Here is a 17,660-nt window from a genome sequence, read left to right as displayed (position 1 = left end):
GTGGACATGGGGGTACACTGGGGTTTTGGAGGTATCAGGGCCTTGAGGACACGGGTGATTTGGGAACGTGGGGGATGCAGGGTGGCAGCCAGTTGGGAGCCACGGGCCATCTCCCACCTTACCCAACCACTTCAGGTCAGGTGGTCACACAGGGACAGGGGCTCCTGGTAACCATGGGTGCTGCCAGCCCCTGGGGACACCCTGTAGCTGTGGGTATCACCCCATGGGGCAGAAGGCTGGTGCCCTGGTGACACAGGTGGCCCTGCAGGGTGTTGTGTGGGGTGTCATCACACCACAGTGGTGGGGACACCTTTGTCTCCTGCAGGGCCACTGCCCTGTCCTGGGTCCCCTCATGTCCCCCCATCCCCAGGGCTGGTTCCACACCCAGATCAGCCAGACACAGGATGTGGCACTGTCCCTTTATTCTCCAGGGCCTGGGCAAGGGGGTGAGATTTGTGAGCATGGGGTGGGCACAGCGTGGCACAGGCACACTCAGGAAGGTGGTCAGGGGGTGCAGGTGGCCCAGCTATGGCAGCAGCAGCAGGGGGAAGGTGTATTGTGGGTGTGGCATGGCTTGGGATGGTGTAGGGATGGGATGGAGATAGGCACAGGGTGGGTAAAGGAGTGGGGATGGCAGGATGGCACGGGGCAGGGATGATGGGTTTGAGGATGGTGTGGAGGAGGGATGGCATGGGGATGGGGTTGGCATAAGAAGGAGATGGCTTTGGACTTGGGGATGAGGTGGGGATGGGGAAGGGAGTGATGTGGACATGGGGATGGCACAGGGATGATGTGGGCATGGGAGGGGCATGGGGATGACACAGGGAATGGCAATGGAACGGGGATGACAGGGGCTTGGGGATGGCAGGAGATGGGTGTGGCATGGACACGGGGTGGGCAAAGGCACAGGGATAGCACAGCAGTGGAGATGGAATGGGCTTGGCATGGGCTCAGGGACATGATGCACAAGGATGTGAGTGGCAGTGGCATGGGGATGGGATGGGCAAAGACATGGGGGTAGGGATGGCACGGTGACAGGGATGGCTGAGCAGGGCACAAGTATTGCAGGGAGCTGGAACAGCCAGCATAAGCCTGGGCTGGGCACTGGCCCCGTGGGCACCTGCTGCTCACTTCCAGCTGGTGAAGAACTGCTTGAAGAGGGGCGTCTCGCAGCCCTGGGGCAGGATTTCCACCTGCCGGGACAGCAGTGGGGACAGGGATGGGACAGGGGTCGGAGGGGGTGATGCTTCCCATGCCAACCCCCTCAGCAGCTGCACCCACCTGTGTGTGGGGCGGGTGCCCCATGCGGGCGATCACCTCCTCGGCCACCCTTAGGGCCGCCCGGCGCTCCTGCTCGTTGGCCTCACGCCCTGCGGGTGGGGACGTCAGAGCCCTTCTGGGCATGGCCCCTGTCCCCACGTCACGCCTTGTCCCCATCCCCAGGCACCTTTCCAGACGTAGACCTTGCCGCCGGCGCCGTTGTCCAGCACGAAGCAGTCCTCAGGGCAGAGCAGGCTCTGGCTGAAGGGGCTGCCGGCGGCCACCTGGGTCAGGTCCATGCGCCCCGTTGCGTCCGACACCTGCCCATGGAGGGGACGTCACTGTGGGGCCACCCAGAGCCGCCCCAGCCCGGTGTCCTCCCACCCAGCCACTGTAGCATTCCCCAGCCATGCCTGCCTCGGGGCACCCGTGGTGTCCCCAGGCCATGCCCAGCCCCATGGAGCCACCAAGGTGTGTCTGCTGGCCATGCACAGCTCCCTGTGGCTTTCCTAGAACCACCAGAGTGTCCCCTGGCTGTCCACAGTTTCATGTACCCCCAGGGGCCACCACAGTGTCCCCTGGTGTTGCCCAGTCCCATGTGTCCCATGGGATTGCTGCACTGTCCCTGGCCATGCCTGACCCCGCAATCACCATGGTGTCCCCTGGCCGTCTACATCCCCGTGCCACCGTGGTGACACTCAGCCATGCCCAGCCCTGGTGCCATGGGGGAGCCCTGCCCCGTCCTTGCCTTGTAGAGGACAGCTGCCCCCGCGTTGCTCTGGTCGGCTGCCACGTCCTCCTCGGGGCTGCCCTCCTGCAAGGGGGGTTTGGGGCCCAGCACCTGCCGGGGGATGAGACGGGGGGTGTCACAGAGCCACCCCAGGGGCACACAGGTCTCCCTTTTCTCCCAGTGAGGGCATACCTGGATCATCTCAGGTGGCTCCTCGCCGTCCACCACCATCTCCAGGCGTGCCTTGCCACCCCGCTGGCTGTCCCGGATGGCCACAGCCAGCTCCTGCGCCCTGCTGCGCTCCAGGACATTGCTCTGGGCCCCACACCACACGAAAAGGGTCTGGGGACAGGGAGGGGGACAGTGGGGATGGAGCCACCCCACAGTGGTGCCCAACCTGCCTCAGCCAGGCTGGGGATGGAGCAGCCACTGGGCTTGAAGCTGGTCCAGAAGGATGCTGCGATGGCCAGAGAGACACTCGGATGGATGGACAGACACCCAACCATCAAACCCCACTATGGACAGGGGGACACCCCAAGAGATCAGTGGGCACCCTGAGAGACAGACAGACACCCCAACAGATGGACACCCCAAAAATGAGGCAGACACCCCTGTGGATGGCTGGGCACTTGGAGAGATGGACAGACACCCCAACAGAAGGACAAACAGCCGGTCTTATGGAGGTACAGGTGCCCCAACCAAGAGGGACACCCCAGTGAGCTGATGGATGCCCCAGAGGACAGAGACACACAGGACACGTTGAACTTGCCCCCTCCCCCCGACGTGAGAAGGGTCTGGGGGCCAGAGATGGGGACAGGATGAGGACACCTCGCTCACCTGCCCCAGGTCGAGGAGGAAGCAATCCCCGGTGTTGAAGCTGGCCCAGGCTGGGTCTCGCTCACTCGCCCGGATCTTCCTCTTGCCCTTCACCTGGTACAGTTTGGGTGCAGGGCCAGGGCCAGGGCTGGGCCGGGCGGGCTTGAATGCTGAGGCCACACCGCCCTCCTGCTGGCACAGCGGGCTCAGCACTCCACGGGGTGTCCAGCACCAAACGGGGGTGGCAAACACCCAGCATGGAGAGTGAGCACCTGGAGGGGATGCTGAGGACCCCACAGTGTGCCCAGCACCCAGTAGGGATGACGAGCATGAATGTGGGCACCCAGCAGGGATGCTCAGCACCTTCTAAGGGTGCCCAGCACCCACTGGGCTCCCTCTTGCTCAGTGCGGATGGAGCAGAGTAGTGAGGGTGTGGAGAGCCCAGCGGGGACGCTGAGCACCCCAGTACCTGGTAGGTGAGGCCGTGGGGGAAATACTCCATGAAGAGATCAGACTCGTTGCCCTGCACCTCCCGGTGGGTGACGGGGCGCTCGCCCAGCAGGGAGCTCAGCTGGGTGGAGAGGAGGGCACAGGCACCCCGCTCGTCCTGCGAGGAGTCCCGGCCTGTGGGCAGCCAGGTGAGCACCCAACCCCACCTGCCCCCAGCCCCCCAGAGCCCCCCCGGCGCTCACCCATCCACAGGTGGAGGTGGGCGCGCTCCTCTGGCCCGTTGTGCAGCACCAGGTAGGCGTCCCCCGAGAAGAAAACCCCCCGGGCGGCCTCGGGGACCTCCACTGGCCGCAGCTGCTCCACCCGCCAGATGTGCAGCCCAGGCAGAGTGGCAGCAGGGCCGAAAGGGGAACCACTGCAGGGCAGGCAGGGGTGAGATGGGGGCAGCCAGGGAGGGGGGGCAGTGGGCAGGACAGGTACCTTTTGGGGAGCGCGGTGTACATGGTGTTGGGGCGGCAGAGACGGATGGATGGATGGATGGATGGAGCTGTGGATGGACAGATGGACGGACCTGTGGATGGGGGGACACCATGAGATGGACAAGAAAGATGCAGAGCCAGAAGGTCAAGGACACCCCAGTGGACAGATTATTACCCTGAAAGACAAATGGATGCCCAGGAGGACAAGTGGACACCCCGATGGACACCTCGATAGACAATCAGACACTCGGAAGGACAGACCGATATCTGGGCACGTACCCAGAAGGACAGAGGGACACCATGATGGACAGATGGACACTCGGGACAGAGAGATGCCCCAACAGACACACAGAAAGACACATAGACTTGCCAACAGACATCCAGAAGGGCAACTGAACACACCCAGATGGACAGATGGACACCCCGATGGACACCCAGGTGGACAGAGGGGCACCCCACCAGGGAGACAGATGCCACAGTGGACAGACAGACACCCAGAGGATGGACAGACAGATGCCCAGGGGATGAACAGACACCCCTATGTACAGGTGGTGACCTCTATGGGTAGGGGAACACCGCCATGGACAGACACCCCAATAAATGGACACCCAGGAAGATGGACAGACACCCAAATAGACAGAGGTGTCCTGACAGACAGCCAGACACCTGGAAGGACAGACGGGCACCCCAGCAGACAGACAGACCCCACAGGGGTGGGATGCCCCAGGACAGACAGAGATCCCCGAGGCACACATCCCATGACGGACACAGGGACACCGCGCCAGCCCCTCCTCCACACGGACGGACGGACCCCCAGACAAACAGACGGACCCCCGAGGGACGCCCCGGCAAGTCCCGGCTCCGTCCAAGGCTGTGGCCGAGCGGCACCGACGGGTGCTCCAAAACCCGGAAGGCGCCGGCGGTGACTCAGGAGCAGGAAAGGGTGGGGACGGGGAGCAGGGGGGGACGGGGAGGGGGAGCACGGGGACGGGTTGGGCCCGCCGGGGGGCACGTGGCCTCACACTGGGGGGGTCACTAAGCCCTGAGACCCCCACTCTGCTGGGAGCCCCCGCCCCTGTGGGCTTCCCCTCCCCTCTGGGACACCCAACCTGCTGCTGGGACCCCCACCCTCCCGAGTGCCGCCCCAGTGCAGCGACCATCTACCCTCTGCTGGGACCCCCTCCCTCCTGGACCCTTCCCCACTTTGCTGGGACCCCCATTCCACTGGGATCCCTCCTCACCTTGCTGGGACCCCCATCATCCTGGGGACTGTCCTGGGGATCTCCCCCCTCCTCCTGAGCAGCCCCCCAACACTGCTGGATCCACCACACTCTCATGGGACCCCACACCCCACTGCTGCGACCCCCGCCCTCCTGGGCGCCCCCCCCCGGGAGTCCCACCCTGCTGGGACCCTCATGGGACCCCTCCACCCTGAGGACACCGTACCCCATTCTACTGGGACCATCCCTGTGCAGGACACACCTCTCCCAGGACCCCCACCCCACTCGAACCCAATGTCACCCAGAGCACAGAGTGCCACCCATGGGCCACCCCCCTGGGGGGTCCCAGGCTTCTTCCCCCGTACCAGGGGCTGGGGCAGCTTTGGGACCCTAGGAGGGGTTGTACTGGGAAGGGGGGGCTATATTGGGTGTGAAGACTGGGAGCTGTACTGGGTGTGCTGTATGGGGGGGCTGAACTGGAAGGGGGCTATACTGGGTGGTGGACTGTACTGGGTGGGGTTGTATACTGGGAGCTGTACTGGTAGAGATGCACTGGGGGGGGATATTTGTACTGGGAATAGGGTGGCTGTACTGGAGGAAGACTGGACTGCGGGAGGTTGGGGGATTCTGTACTGGGGGGGCCATGACAGGTCAGGGAGGCTGTCCTGGGAGTGGAGCTGGAAGGGGAGGAATCACTGGGGGCTGCATGGGGTGGGGTGGGGGCTGCAGCAGGGGCTCACTGGGCTGCGCTGGGAGGCACTCGGAGGTGCAGGTGGGCCCCCCCCAGTTCCCGGCAGGCCCCAGCATTGCTGGGCAGTGAGTCATGGCCGGGGGGGGCACATGTGTGATGAGGGGGGGCCACGCGTGTGACGAGCACGGGAGGCCTGAGCTGCCACGTGGCCCCGCCACCACCACGACCCAGGGAGCCTGCGGGGCCCGAGCGGGTGGGGGGCACCCACTGCACCCCCCACCATCACCCTCTGCACCCTCCAGCACCCCAGGGGGCACTCTAGGGGTGCACACCCCAGCCTAAACCCCAGTCCTGGGCAGGGGGAGTGTTGAGGGGGATCACACACGTGTAATGTGTGTACAACATGTGTGCAGGACGTGTGCAGTGTGCAGTGCACGGGCCCTGCGTGGTCCTGCCCCACACGCAGTTCGTCCCGTGTGCTCTGTGTGCAGTGTGTGTGCAGGGAGCCCAGGGCACTGCCAGGCATGTGCAGGGCGTGTGCAGTGCATGTTCTGTGTGCTGTGCGTGTCTCATGTGCGGTGCCTGCACGTGTGCAGGGTGTCCATGTGCTGCTCCACACAAGGGGGTTCCCGTGGGCTGTGCCTGCAGTGTCGTGGGTACAGGGGGGTGTGCCTGGTTCTGGTGCAGACACAGCACTGGCATGCGAGGCCCCGAGCCTGCATGTGCAGCCCCCACGGGGGTACAGGGGGTTCAGGGGCTGCAGGGGGTACAGGAGTGCATGAGGTAGCAGAGGTTCAGGGGTTACAGGGGGTGCAAGGGGTGCAGCAGTACCGGGATGTGGGTGGTACAGGGGTGCAGGGTTACAGGGGTGCAGCAGTACCGGGATGTGGGTGGTACAGGGGTGCAGGGGTTACAGGGGGTTCAGGGGTTACAGGGGGTGCAGGGTGTGTCATGTGCCTGCCTGTGCTGTGGGCACGGTGTCGGTGTCGCTGCTGCGGGTGCAGCGCCGCTGCCCAGGGGCTGGCGTGGGGTCACAGTGCCGGTGCCGGTGTCGTGATGGTCCCCACGCCGTGCCAGTGCCGATGCAATGCCAGCCCCTGCCATCCAGGGTGCCCACAGCGCCAGTGCAGCGCTGTGGCCCAGCCAGTGCCGGTGTGGGCTCGGGACCGGTCCCCGGCAGTGCCGGTGCCAGTGCCGGTGCCGGTGCCAGGCAGCGCCAGTCCCGCGCGGTGCCAGTGCGGGTCCCCGGCAGTGCCAGCCCCGGGGCAGTGCCAGCACCACATGTGGCCAGCGACAGTGCCGGTGCCGGTGCCGGTGCCCGCCCCGTTCAGTGGCATCCCGGTATGGCCCCGGTGCCGATCAGGTCCCGGGGGCGCCGCCGCCGCTCGGAGCCGCCCCCGCCGCAGCGCCGCCCCCGGCCCGCCCGCCCGGGACTCTCGGGGCTCTCGGGGCGCGGGGCCGGTGCGGAGCGCGATGGTCCCGGCGGGGCCGCCCCGCTCCTGCCTCCTGCTAACGGCAGCGCTGCTGCCGCTGCTGCCGGTACCGGCACCGGGGGCCGCCCCGGGGCCCCCCGCGCTCACCGACGCCGAGATCGAGGAGTTTCTGCGGGGCTTCCTCGGGCCCGGGGACGGCGGGGACCGGGACGGGCAGGGCACCGAGCTGAGCTTCGGCACCGACCTCAGCATCGGCACCGGCACCGGTGAGCGACCGGCACCGCCATCCCACGGGGAACGGGGAGGGGCGGGACGGGGGGACCCCCCAGCCCGGCCCTGCCGTCCCTCACCCCACCTCGGTGCCCTCCCTTTTCGCCCCCCTCGCCCCCAGACTCCCCAGGGCCGCTGACGAAGCCTGAGAAACCCAGGAAGGGGAAGAAGGAAAAAACCCCCAAGCCCACCAAGAAGCCCAAGGAGAGACCCCGGAGCCCCAAGAAGGACAAAAACAAAGACAGGGACCGGAGCAAGGGCAAACCCCCCAAGAAACCCAAGGAGAAGCCACCGAAAGGCTCTGAAAACCCCCAAAAAGGCTCAGAAAAAAAACCCAAAGGCTCTGAAAAACCCCCGAAAGGCTCCAAAAAACCCAAGGAGAAACCACTCAAGGCCACCAAACCCTCTGGCAAGAAGCCACCGGTGCCATCAAGCCCCCCTCCAGAGCCCCCCACCACCCCACAGCCCCTGGGGCGTGACGATGACGATGGGGCACCTGGGTTCCTGGAGCCTTCACACTACAAGGAGGAGGAGGAGGAGGAGGATGGAGGTGGCCGAGGTGAGTTTTGGGGACGCCCCTTGCCATGGGCTGTGTCAGGGTGGTGGGTCTCAGCAAAGCAGACCATCACCCCATGTCCTGCTTGGCTGCCTGGTGGCTTTGTCCCTCTGGAGTCCCCCTCTCTGTCCCCCTAACCTTCCTCTTCCTGCTGTAGGACTGGGAGGGGGGGCATGCTGGGGGCCTGAGGGACCCTGCCAGACCCTCACTCTGTCCCTGTCCCCAGGGGAGCTGGAGGAGTTGCCGAGCGAGCGCTGGGGGCTGGGCCGGGAGGACTGGGACCCCAAGCCCCAGCCAGGTGAGTGCCCAGCCCTCAGGTCCACCACCCTGTCTTGGGGCCACCCCTCTGCAGCCCAGGGCCACCCCATGCACCTTGGGGCCATCTCCCTGTGTCTTGGAGCCACCTCCTTTCACCCCAATGCCACCTCCCAGCTCCCCAGGGCCACTCCCTCGCAACCCAGGGCTGCTTCCCTATTCCCACATGCCACCTTCCTGCACCCCTTCGTCCCCTCCCTAATCCTTAGTGTCACTTCCCCGTGTCCCAGCACCGTCTCCCTGCATCCTGGTGCCACCTCCCTGAGTCCCAGTGCCACCACCTTGCACCCCAGTGCCACCTCCCCGCTCCCTGGTGTCCCCTTCCTGCACCCCAGTGCCACCCTGTGTGCCCTGCCCGCAGAGGTTCCCGAGGAGCCGGAGCCCCCGACTCTGGACTACAACGAGCAGCTGGAGCGGGAGGACTACGAGGACTGTACGGTGCTGGGGTGCAGGGGGGGACACCACCAGGGTCCCCCGACCTGCAGGGAGGGATGGAGGGGGTGTCCCCCCCGCCTCGCACCCCAAAGCCAGCGCCACCCCCTGTGTCCCCAGTCGAGTACATCCGGCGGCAGCAGAAGCCCCCCAAGCCCCCGAGCAGGAGGAGACCCGAGCGTGTCTGGCCCCAGCCTGAGGAGCCCCGTACGTGGGGGGACAGGGGGACATAGGGGGCTGGCACCACTCGGGGTGAGGTTGGGGGACAGTCCCTGGCCTTGGGGACCCAGGGAGCAGCATTTTGGGGCAGCCTGGAGCTGGAGTGGGCATGGGGACAGCATAAAGGGTGTGGGGACCCCATAGGGGTGTGGGGACACCATAGGAGTCTGGAGATCTCTTGGTGGTATGGGGATGCCAGGGGATGGAGAGGGGTCCCACAGGGACACAGGAACCCTAAAGGGACATGGAGACTCCATAGGGACAGAGGGATCCCACAGAATCATGGGGGATACCATAGGAACACAAGGAAAGCTGCAGGAACATGGGGACCCTGTGTGGGCATGGAGGACCCCACAGGGACACGGCGTTCCCATTGGAGCATGGGGGACCCTCAGGGGGATAGCAGAGGTGTGGGGACCCCAGAGGGGTGTGGAGATCTCTTGGGGGCATGGGTGGGATATAGAGGGACCCCACAGGTACCTGGGGACCCTGCAGGGACATGGGAGTACCAGAGGGGTATGCAGATCCCATGGGGACCCCATGGGGACCCCATTGCCTCCCCATCCCCAGCAAAGCCCCTTTCCCCCACCAGCAGAGCCAGAGGAGCCCCCCAGCCCCCCTGCAGCCCCCCACAGCCCCCCTGCCTGGCCCGGTGACTGAAGGGGACTATGGCGAGGGCTTCGAGCCACCCGACTACGATGACCGTGAGTGACGACCCGGGAGGGATGGGGCACCCCAGGATCCCCCATCACCCCTGGAGGGGTGTCCCAGCCCCCACCCTGTGCCCCCCAGTGACCTATGGGCTGCCCCCGCCACCAAAGCCCCGCAAACATCCGGACAAGAGTGACGAGATGGAGACAGACGAGGAGAAAATCAGACCCTGTGAGAGGGGGCAAGGGTGGTTGGAGGGATGGGCAAGGGCCCGGTGGGCCCATGTGGCGTGTCCCCAGGGTTGGTGGCAGAGCCACAGGGAGGGTGGCATGTCCCTGGGCTGGGTGTCCCATCCCCAGGGTGGGTGGCACATCACTGGGGTGGGTGGCACATCACCAGGGAGGGTGGCATGTCCCTGGGGAGGGTGGCATGCCCCCGCAGTGGGCGTCACATCCCCAGGGGGGGTGGCACGTTCCTGGGACTGGTGGCACATCCCTGGGGTGGATGTCACGTCCCTGGGGTGGGTGTCACCTCCCCAACAGCAAAGCCCAAGAAAGGCAGCAGCAGCAAGGAGGAGGAGGAGGAGGAGGAGTCCTGGGCAGAGGAGAAGGGCCAGGACCGCAAAGGTGGGTGCCAGTCCCCATCCCTGTCCCCCCCACTCCCGTCTCCATCCCTGCCCCCTCACTGGGCCCCTTTCCCAGGAAAAAGCAAAAAACCAGGAGGGAAAAAGTGGGATCCAGATGAGGAATGGACCCCTCCGGCGGAGAAGACAAGTGAGTGTCCCCCTTTCCAGGACTAACGGGGACACCCCGCTGTGGGGGGAATGCCCATCACTCCCCCTGCCCCTGCTGTCCCCAGGATGTCCCCCGATCGGGCTGGAGTCCCACCGCATCGAGGACGACCAGATCCTGGCCTCCTCCATGCTGCGCCACGGGCTGGGCGCCCAGCGCGGCCGCCTCAACATGCAGGTGAGGGTCACCCCTCACACCGCGCCGGGGTGACAGTGACACCCCCACACACGTCCCGCTTGCTGTCCCCCCCCAGGCGGGCACCAACGAGGACGATTTCTTCGACGGGGCGTGGTGTGCCGAGGACGACAGCCGGGCGCACTGGCTCGAGGTGGACACGCGCCGCATCACCATGTTCACCGGCGTCATCACCCAGGGCCGCGACTCCCAGATCCAGTACGGGAACGGGAGGTCGAGCTGGGGACACAGGCTGGGGGAGCGGGAGACCCAACCTGTCCCTGTCCCCTTGCAGTGATGACTTTGTCACCAGCTTCTACGTGGGCTTCAGCAACGACAGCCAGCACTGGGTGATGTACAGCAATGGCTACGAGGAGATGGTGGGGACCCCAGACCAGGCTTGGGGGGGGGCACGGGGACAACGGGGACCCTCTCGAGTACATCTCCCCCTCCTTGGCAGATGTTTTACGGCAATGTGGACAAGGACACTCCAGTGCTGAGCGAGTTCCCCGAGCCAATGGTGGCCCGATACATCCGCATCTACCCCCAGCGCTGGAATGGGAGCCTCTGCCTGCGCCTCGAGGTCCTGGGGTGCCCTCTTTCCGGTAACAGTCACTCCGAAGCAGCCTGGGGGGCTATGGGGGGGTGGTAGCTCCCCAGCTGTCCCCCACCACCATGTCCCTGACCCCTCCACAGCCGTCAGCAGCTACTACACCCAGCAGAATGAGGTGACCTCCACGGACAACCTGGACTTTCGACACCACTCCTACAAGGACATGAGACAGGTGGGCACTACTGGGGGGCAGATCCACCGGGGGGTGGGATCCTCTGTGGGGGGTGGGACACTCTGTGGAGTGAACACATCCATGGGCTGGGATCCTCCATGGGGTGACCGTGGGATCCTCTGTGGGGGTTGGATCCTCCATGGGGGTGGGCACCTCCTTGGGGGTGGGCAGCTTGATGGGGGATGGGATCCTCCATGGGGGTGGGATCCTCTGTGGGGGGTGGGTTTATCCCCCCAAGCGCTGCCCCATCTCCCCCTGCCCTGCAGCTGATGAAGGTGGTGAACGAGGAGTGTCCCACCATCACCCGCATCTACAACATCGGCAAGAGCTCACGGGGGCTGAAGATTTACGCCATGGAGATCTCTGACAACCCGGGCGAGCATGAGACAGGTGGAGGGGGTGTGAGGGGTGCAGGGGGCCCCAGCTGTGGTCCCTGGCATTCACTGACCCTGCCCACACCCTGCCCCAGGTGAGCCCGAGTTCCGGTACACGGCGGGGCTGCACGGGAACGAGGCTCTGGGCCGGGAGCTGCTGCTGCTGCTGATGCAGTTCCTGTGCAAGGAGTACCAGGACGGGAACCCCCGTGTGCGGGGCCTGGTCACTGACACCCGCATCCACCTCGTCCCCTCCCTCAACCCTGACGGCTACGAGCTGGCCCGCGAGGCGGTGAGGGGACAGCGGGGTGGGATGGGATGTGGGGTGGTGGCACGGGCTGTGGAGCAGTGGGGTAGGATGAGGGGTGGTGGGATGGGATGTGGTGCAGTGGGATGAGATGGCAAAGTGGTAGGATGCAGCCCTCCCCTTGCAGCTCACTGCTGCCCTGGGCTGGTGGCAGGGCTCCAAGCCGGGCAACTGGAATGTCAGGGCAGGGGATGAGACCTGGAATGGTGGGATGGGATGGCAGAGTGGTGGAACGGAACAGGATGGCGGAGCAGGGGATGGGATGTGGATGGTAGGATGCAGCCCTTCTTGGGCTTACTGCTGTCCTGGGCCATCCACAGGGCTCTGAACTGGGCAACTGGGCGCTGGGCCATTGGACAGAGGAGGGCTTCGACCTCTTTGAGAACTTTCCCGACCTGGCCTCGGCACTGTGGGCGGCAGAGGAGAGGCGGCTGGTGCCCCACCAGTTCCCCAATCACCACATCCCCATCCCGGAGCACTACCTGGCTGAGGATGCGGCAGTGAGCACGGAGGGGGATGCCGAGGTGGGACAGGGAAGGGGAGGAGGTGACAGGGGGGTGACACTTCCCACCCTGTGTCCACCTCACAGGTGGCGGTGGAGACGCGGGCTGTCATGGCATGGATGGACAAGAACCCCTTCGTGCTGGGAGCCAACCTGCAGGGCGGGGAGAAGCTGGTGTCCTTCCCCTTCGACACAGCCCGGCCCAGCCCCCCGACGCCCGCGGCCGCCCCGCGCCCACTGGACTATGAGGACGAGCACCCCGAGCTGCAGGAGACGCCCGACCACGCCGTGTTCCGCTGGCTCGCCATCTCCTACGCCTCGGCACACCTCACCATGACCGAGACCTTCCGCGGGGGCTGCCACACGCAGGACGTGACCGACGCCATGGGCATCGTGCAGGGCGCCAAGTGGCACCCCCGGGCTGGCAGTGAGTCAGGGCTGTGGGGCAGCTGCCCTGTGACCCTCCCGCAGGCAGGTGAGCGAGCGGCTGGCTGGGCACATGTCCGTGTCTTGCAGGCATGAACGACTTCAGCTACCTGCACACCAACTGCCTGGAGCTCTCTGTCTACCTGGGCTGCGACAAGTTCCCCCACGAGAGTGAGCTGCAGCAGGAGTGGGAGAACAACAAGGAGTCGCTGCTCACCTTCATGGAGCAGGTACGTGCTGGGACACGGTCACGGCCGCCCCACTTGCCCCACACGGTTTCACTCATCCCCTTTCCTCACTCAGGTCCATCGTGGAATCAAGGGCATAGTGACGGACCAGCAGGGAGAGCCCATTGCCAACGCCACCATTGTGGTGGGGGGCATCAACCACAACATCAAAACAGGTAGGGGCCTGTGAACTGTGGGCAGGCTGGTGGCAGCCCCGTGCCACCAATGTCCCACCCGGCTGCCCTCTGTACCCACAGCCAGCGGTGGGGACTACTGGCGCATCCTGAACCCGGGCGAGTACCGCGTGTCGGCGCGGGCCGAGGGCTACAACCCCAGCGTCAAGACCTGCCACGTCCTCTACGACATCGGGGCCACCCAGTGCAATTTTGTCCTGTCCCGCTCCAACTGGAAGCGCATCCGGGAGATCATGGCCATGAACGGGAACCGGCCGATCCGCCTCGTGGTGCCGGGCCGGCCCATGACGCCCCGCGAGCGCCTGCGCCTGCGGATGCGCCTGCGGCACCGCATGCGGCTGCGGGAGCAGATGCGGCTGCGGCGCCTCAACGCCACCACGGCCACCAGCGGCCCCACAGCCCCACCTGCCACCACTGCCCTGCCCTTCCCCTTCAGCAGCACAGCCTACACGCCCTGGAGCCAGGAGCCGCCCACAGCCGGCACCTGGGAGATGGACACCGAGACAGAGGTGGTCACCGAGCTGGTGACAGAGACGGAGGGCTGGGAGCTGGGCACGGGGACAGTGCAGCCTTTCACCACAGCCGAGACCTACACAGTGAACTTCGGGGACTAGGGATGCTCAGGCCTTCACTCTGTTTCAAGCCACGGTCGGATGTCCCAGTATCCACTTCCAACACCTTCCCTTAGCCTGGGGCAGCTGCTCCCAGTGGGCTCCAGCCCCTCACCTTGCTGCTTCCCCGACTGAGGGCATTTGCCTTCACAGCTGAGCGCTGTCAGGGACATGCTACCCCATCCCTCAGGGCTGGGCAGTGCCAGCTCACTCTCCCTGTCCCAGTGGCATGGCAGGGGTGGTCCCGCTCTCCAGGGCAGGGCCCACAGAGGCGGGCACAGCCCCTCTCCCATCCACACAGTTTTTGTTACACAAATAAATCAAGTTATATTGGTACAAGCATCTTGTCCCTCTGGTGCCCCCCCAGTTCCGTGCCACCCTCCCAGAGGACAGACAAGGGTGGTGGGTGCCAGGACCCCCTGAGGGGCAGGGGCAATGGAGTCCATGTCCTCCTTGCGGTCAGTGTCCAACTTCCATGTCCCCGTCCCCGTCCTCGTCCCCAAAGCCAGAGAAGGTGATGGGCTGGCAGGTGAGGTCATGCAGGTTGACCAGGCAGGCGGTCTGTGTGGTGCTGAAGTCGGGCACCGTCACCAGCAGCACCCGCTGCCCCTCTGCCCCTGTGAACACAGGTGGGTGTCACGGGGAGGAGCCCCCCCAGCAGCTCCCAGCCCTCCACAGGGATCTGCAGGACCCACCTTGGAGCAGTTTGGACTGGAAGCGGGGCGCGTTCCCACAGAAGTAGACGTGAGGGCACTCAGTGAGGATGAAGGGGTCTGATTTGTAGAACGGGTAACAGCCTGGGGGGGGATGAGAATTAGGGGGGGAACCTGCACCCCTTGGAGGGTAACCCCCTGCCCGAGCCAACAGCCCCCAAGCCCCTGCTGTACCTAGGGTGTCTGGGGCTGTGGGGCTGATGTGTCCTGCCAGCAGTGTCCACTCCAAGATCTCCAGGTAGTCATCCATGCTGCTGTATTTGAAGATGTCACTGACATTTTGTCCTGATGTCCCCAAAAACCTGTATTTTTGGGGTAAGAAGGGGAGACTGGATGCTGGACATGCCAGGACATGTTATGCAGTGCTGTGCTGCTGACAGCTGTCACCAGAGCTGGTGGCACACCAGCTTTGTTTACCTGACACCGTCCAGGTCGGCCTGGTAGGGGTTGGTGACGAGGTGCAGCGTGGTGTAGGGGCTGGCCAGGGGCAGCATGCAGCGGTGCAGGGGCTGCTGTGGTAGTGTGTAGTTGGTGGGGTCAAACTCCCCAGGCATCACATCCACGGGCACTGAGGTCTGCGGGCAGAGCAGGGATCAACAGGGCAGTCAAAATGCCCTCTGAGGGGGCTCAGAGCGTTGCTGTCACTCCTGCCCCTTTCCCACAGGACTTGGCTTCACCACAGAGGGCAGATCCTGAGAGAAGGATCTGGAGCTGTGTTTTGTGCTGCCTCTCTCTATAGGGTGCTCAAAGGGAAGGTGGGTGCGGGAGAAGGGGGTTTGCCACCCCACACCCTGGGCTGATAGCAGTGCTGCTCCCCTGCCTCAGGAACTAGGATCTCTCACCCGAAAGGAACGCGATTCCCAGGCCAACCCCAAGCACTTACGCAGAGCTGCAGCAGGATCTCATCCAGCATCTTCACGGCCTCCACGCTCGCTGCCTGAGTCTTCTTGGTCAAGTACTTGGCCTGGGTGAGCAGGGAGACAGTGAAGAATGATCCCTTGTCCCCTCTGCCCCCTTCCCACATCATCCCAGCACCTCTGGAGCTCTGTGGCCCCCCCTCCCCGCTGTACCTTGTTGATGGTGTCCCGGCTCTGCGTGTTCTGGCTCAGCAGGTTCCCGGCCAGGATGACTCGGGAGATGTGGGCAGCACAGCTCTGCTCGCCCTCGGCACCCAGCTGCCCTGTCACCACGTCCACCAGCAGCTGGGTGCTCAGCAGGGCCTCCCCACTGCCACTGCCCAGCCCCAGCCCTGAGGCCAGCAGCACGAACCTGGGTGGATGGAGAGGCTCGGGCAGCGTGCCATGCTCCCAAACCTTCAGAGAGCCAGGGCGGGGGGCACAACCCCCTGCAGCAGCCCTATTGGCATGTGGGGCTCAGGGACAGGGCAGGGACACAGTGCCAGCCCCGCTCCTGCTGACTCACCGGTCAGAGCTGGGCCCGTTCCAGGGCAGGGGTGGTGGCAGGTCAGCAAAGCAGTGATCCTCGACCAGGAACCTGCCATCATCCTGCTCGGAGCCGTACACGGCCACGATGGTCCCTGCGGCAGAGTGGGCGCTCAGCCCTGGTCAGCACCCATGGGGTGGGTCCCACTGTGGAGCCACAGCCCACCCTTACCTGTCACCAGCCTCTGCACATCGATGGCTCCTTCCAGCTTAATCCGCTGCAGCTCATCCTCCAGGATCAGCTCGTCTGAGGGCTGGATGTACTTGGGCAGGGGCGGCTGAGGCACCAGGTTGTGCTGCAGAGTGGGCAGGGACAGCTTTGACGGCCTTTTCCTGCCCCAGGCCCCCAGCACCAGCATGGCCAACACCCCAGCTGGAGGCCCTGGCAGCTGGAACCCCCCGGATGGGCTGGTTTCACTCAGTGCTTCCGACCAGAGTCCTGAACATGAGCCTCATCCAAGGAGAAAGCGGCTCTGATGGGCAGTGGGAGCTTTAAACTTCCCAACATGAGCTGGCTGGGAGGAGACAGGCCCCTGGCATTGCATGGGGATGCCAGAGCTTCCCTGACACCCCCTTCATCCCCCTCCCCTGTGGCAGGGAAAGGAGGTTGTGTTGCCAACCCAAGGGCTGGAAAATCATCCCTGAGTGAGGGTGGTGGCAAGCAGGGGGAAACAGCTTCAGATGGACAAAGGGTGGATGTGGATTTAGACACGGGCAAGGAATTCTTCCCTGTGAGGATGGGACGCAGCAGGTACAGCCCACCCACCCAGCTCCAATCTGTGCCAGTTCCCTGGCTGCAGTGAGCACAGGGAAGCCACGAGCCCCCACGTGTGCTGGAACACCCCCCGAGCTGTGGGGGGGGGTGCCCCCAGTTACCTCCTCGCTGATCTCCTGCAGGATGGAGGGCTGGAGCTGCATGGACTTGAAGAGCGTCCCCACCACGCAGCACTTCTCCCCCGCCCGCAGCTCCGACAGCTTCCGCAGCTCCACATCGCTCCCTGCGGGGACAGGGGGGGTCAGTGGCCCGGGGGTGATGGTGAGCAGGGCAGGGGGAGCATCTGGAGTGGCCCCAGCCTCGAGGCCAGTGAGAGGCAGCGGGAATGCTGGGAAGCCTCCTGCTTTTCCTCGAGGCACGGCACCGAGAGGACATGTGTGGGCCAGATGGGGCCAAGGAGCATTCCAGAGCCTGCAGGCATTTCCTCTACACTGGCGGGGGGAGCTGGGGACAGGGGCTGGGAGACCCACAGCTCCCTGGAACAGTGTGTTTAGGTCCCAGTGACAGCTCTACCCAGGGAGGGTCCGGGACGCTCCTGCCCTTGGGCATGGGGGGCTGGTGCTCCTGCTCCCCATCCAGGACATGATCCAAACATCCTCCTTGGAGTTTGGCCAGGCAGATCACTCACCACCCCCCAAACCTGACCTCTGCCAAGGCCAGATCCTCCATGCCAGATCCCTGCTGGAATTCAGGATCCCCATCACAGCCAGGGAAGATCCTGGCATGCTGACAGGACCCTGGGCTTTAGGCAGGGATCCACAGGGGATCCAGGCTGGGGGAACCAGCACTAGCTTGGGGAGCTGCAAGGAGCTCTGTG

General features: G+C 65.0%; 3 protein-coding genes across 3 annotated transcripts; 1 reads left to right on the top strand and 2 right to left on the bottom strand.

The window, feature by feature from the left end:
- Positions 1–411: 411 nt before the first annotated feature.
- CAPG (capping actin protein, gelsolin like) lies at positions 412–4,609 on the bottom strand. Its single transcript, XM_050310027.1, has 10 exons — positions 4,567–4,609; positions 3,737–3,827; positions 3,499–3,671; positions 3,276–3,430; positions 2,828–2,995; positions 2,183–2,332; positions 2,009–2,101; positions 1,448–1,580; positions 1,282–1,370; positions 412–1,193 (listed from the first exon to the last, which is right to left on the bottom strand). The coding sequence occupies exons 2-10, from the start codon at positions 3,757–3,759 to the stop codon at positions 1,128–1,130; spliced, it is 1,050 nt and encodes a 349-aa protein (XP_050165984.1). The 5' UTR covers positions 3,760–3,827; positions 4,567–4,609; the 3' UTR covers positions 412–1,127.
- Positions 4,610–7,096: 2,487 nt separating this feature from the next.
- AEBP1 (AE binding protein 1) lies at positions 7,097–14,252 on the top strand. Its single transcript, XM_050310032.1, is given in 22 exon segments — positions 7,097–7,345; positions 7,471–7,908; positions 8,132–8,203; positions 8,582–8,653; positions 8,773–8,859; positions 9,467–9,491; positions 9,493–9,575; positions 9,664–9,753; positions 10,065–10,148; positions 10,224–10,295; positions 10,381–10,490; positions 10,567–10,706; positions 10,783–10,867; positions 10,948–11,092; positions 11,184–11,272; positions 11,539–11,662; positions 11,742–11,938; positions 12,274–12,453; positions 12,543–12,882; positions 12,972–13,111; positions 13,185–13,284; positions 13,366–14,252. Coding segments are annotated over 22 exon segments (3,450 nt in total). The 5' UTR covers positions 7,097–7,119; the 3' UTR covers positions 13,917–14,252.
- Positions 14,215–17,392, bottom strand: POLD2 (DNA polymerase delta 2, accessory subunit). Its single transcript, XM_050310026.1, has 10 exons — positions 17,357–17,392; positions 16,945–17,274; positions 16,241–16,364; positions 16,049–16,163; positions 15,697–15,895; positions 15,510–15,590; positions 15,044–15,201; positions 14,801–14,928; positions 14,609–14,710; positions 14,215–14,530 (listed from the first exon to the last, which is right to left on the bottom strand). Exons 1-10 carry the CDS (start codon positions 17,390–17,392, stop codon positions 14,373–14,375), a joined length of 1,431 nt encoding a protein of 476 aa, XP_050165983.1. The 3' UTR covers positions 14,215–14,372.
- Between the last annotated feature and the right edge of the window lie 268 nt (positions 17,393–17,660).

Source organism: Myiozetetes cayanensis, unplaced genomic scaffold (genome assembly GCF_022539395.1).
Source record: "Myiozetetes cayanensis isolate MyiCay16 unplaced genomic scaffold, myiCay2020 scf140, whole genome shotgun sequence".
NCBI lineage: Eukaryota > Metazoa > Chordata > Aves > Passeriformes > Tyrannidae > Myiozetetes > Myiozetetes cayanensis.
The sequence above is the reverse complement of the archived record's forward strand: the minus strand, read 5'-3'. Positions and strand labels throughout refer to the sequence as shown.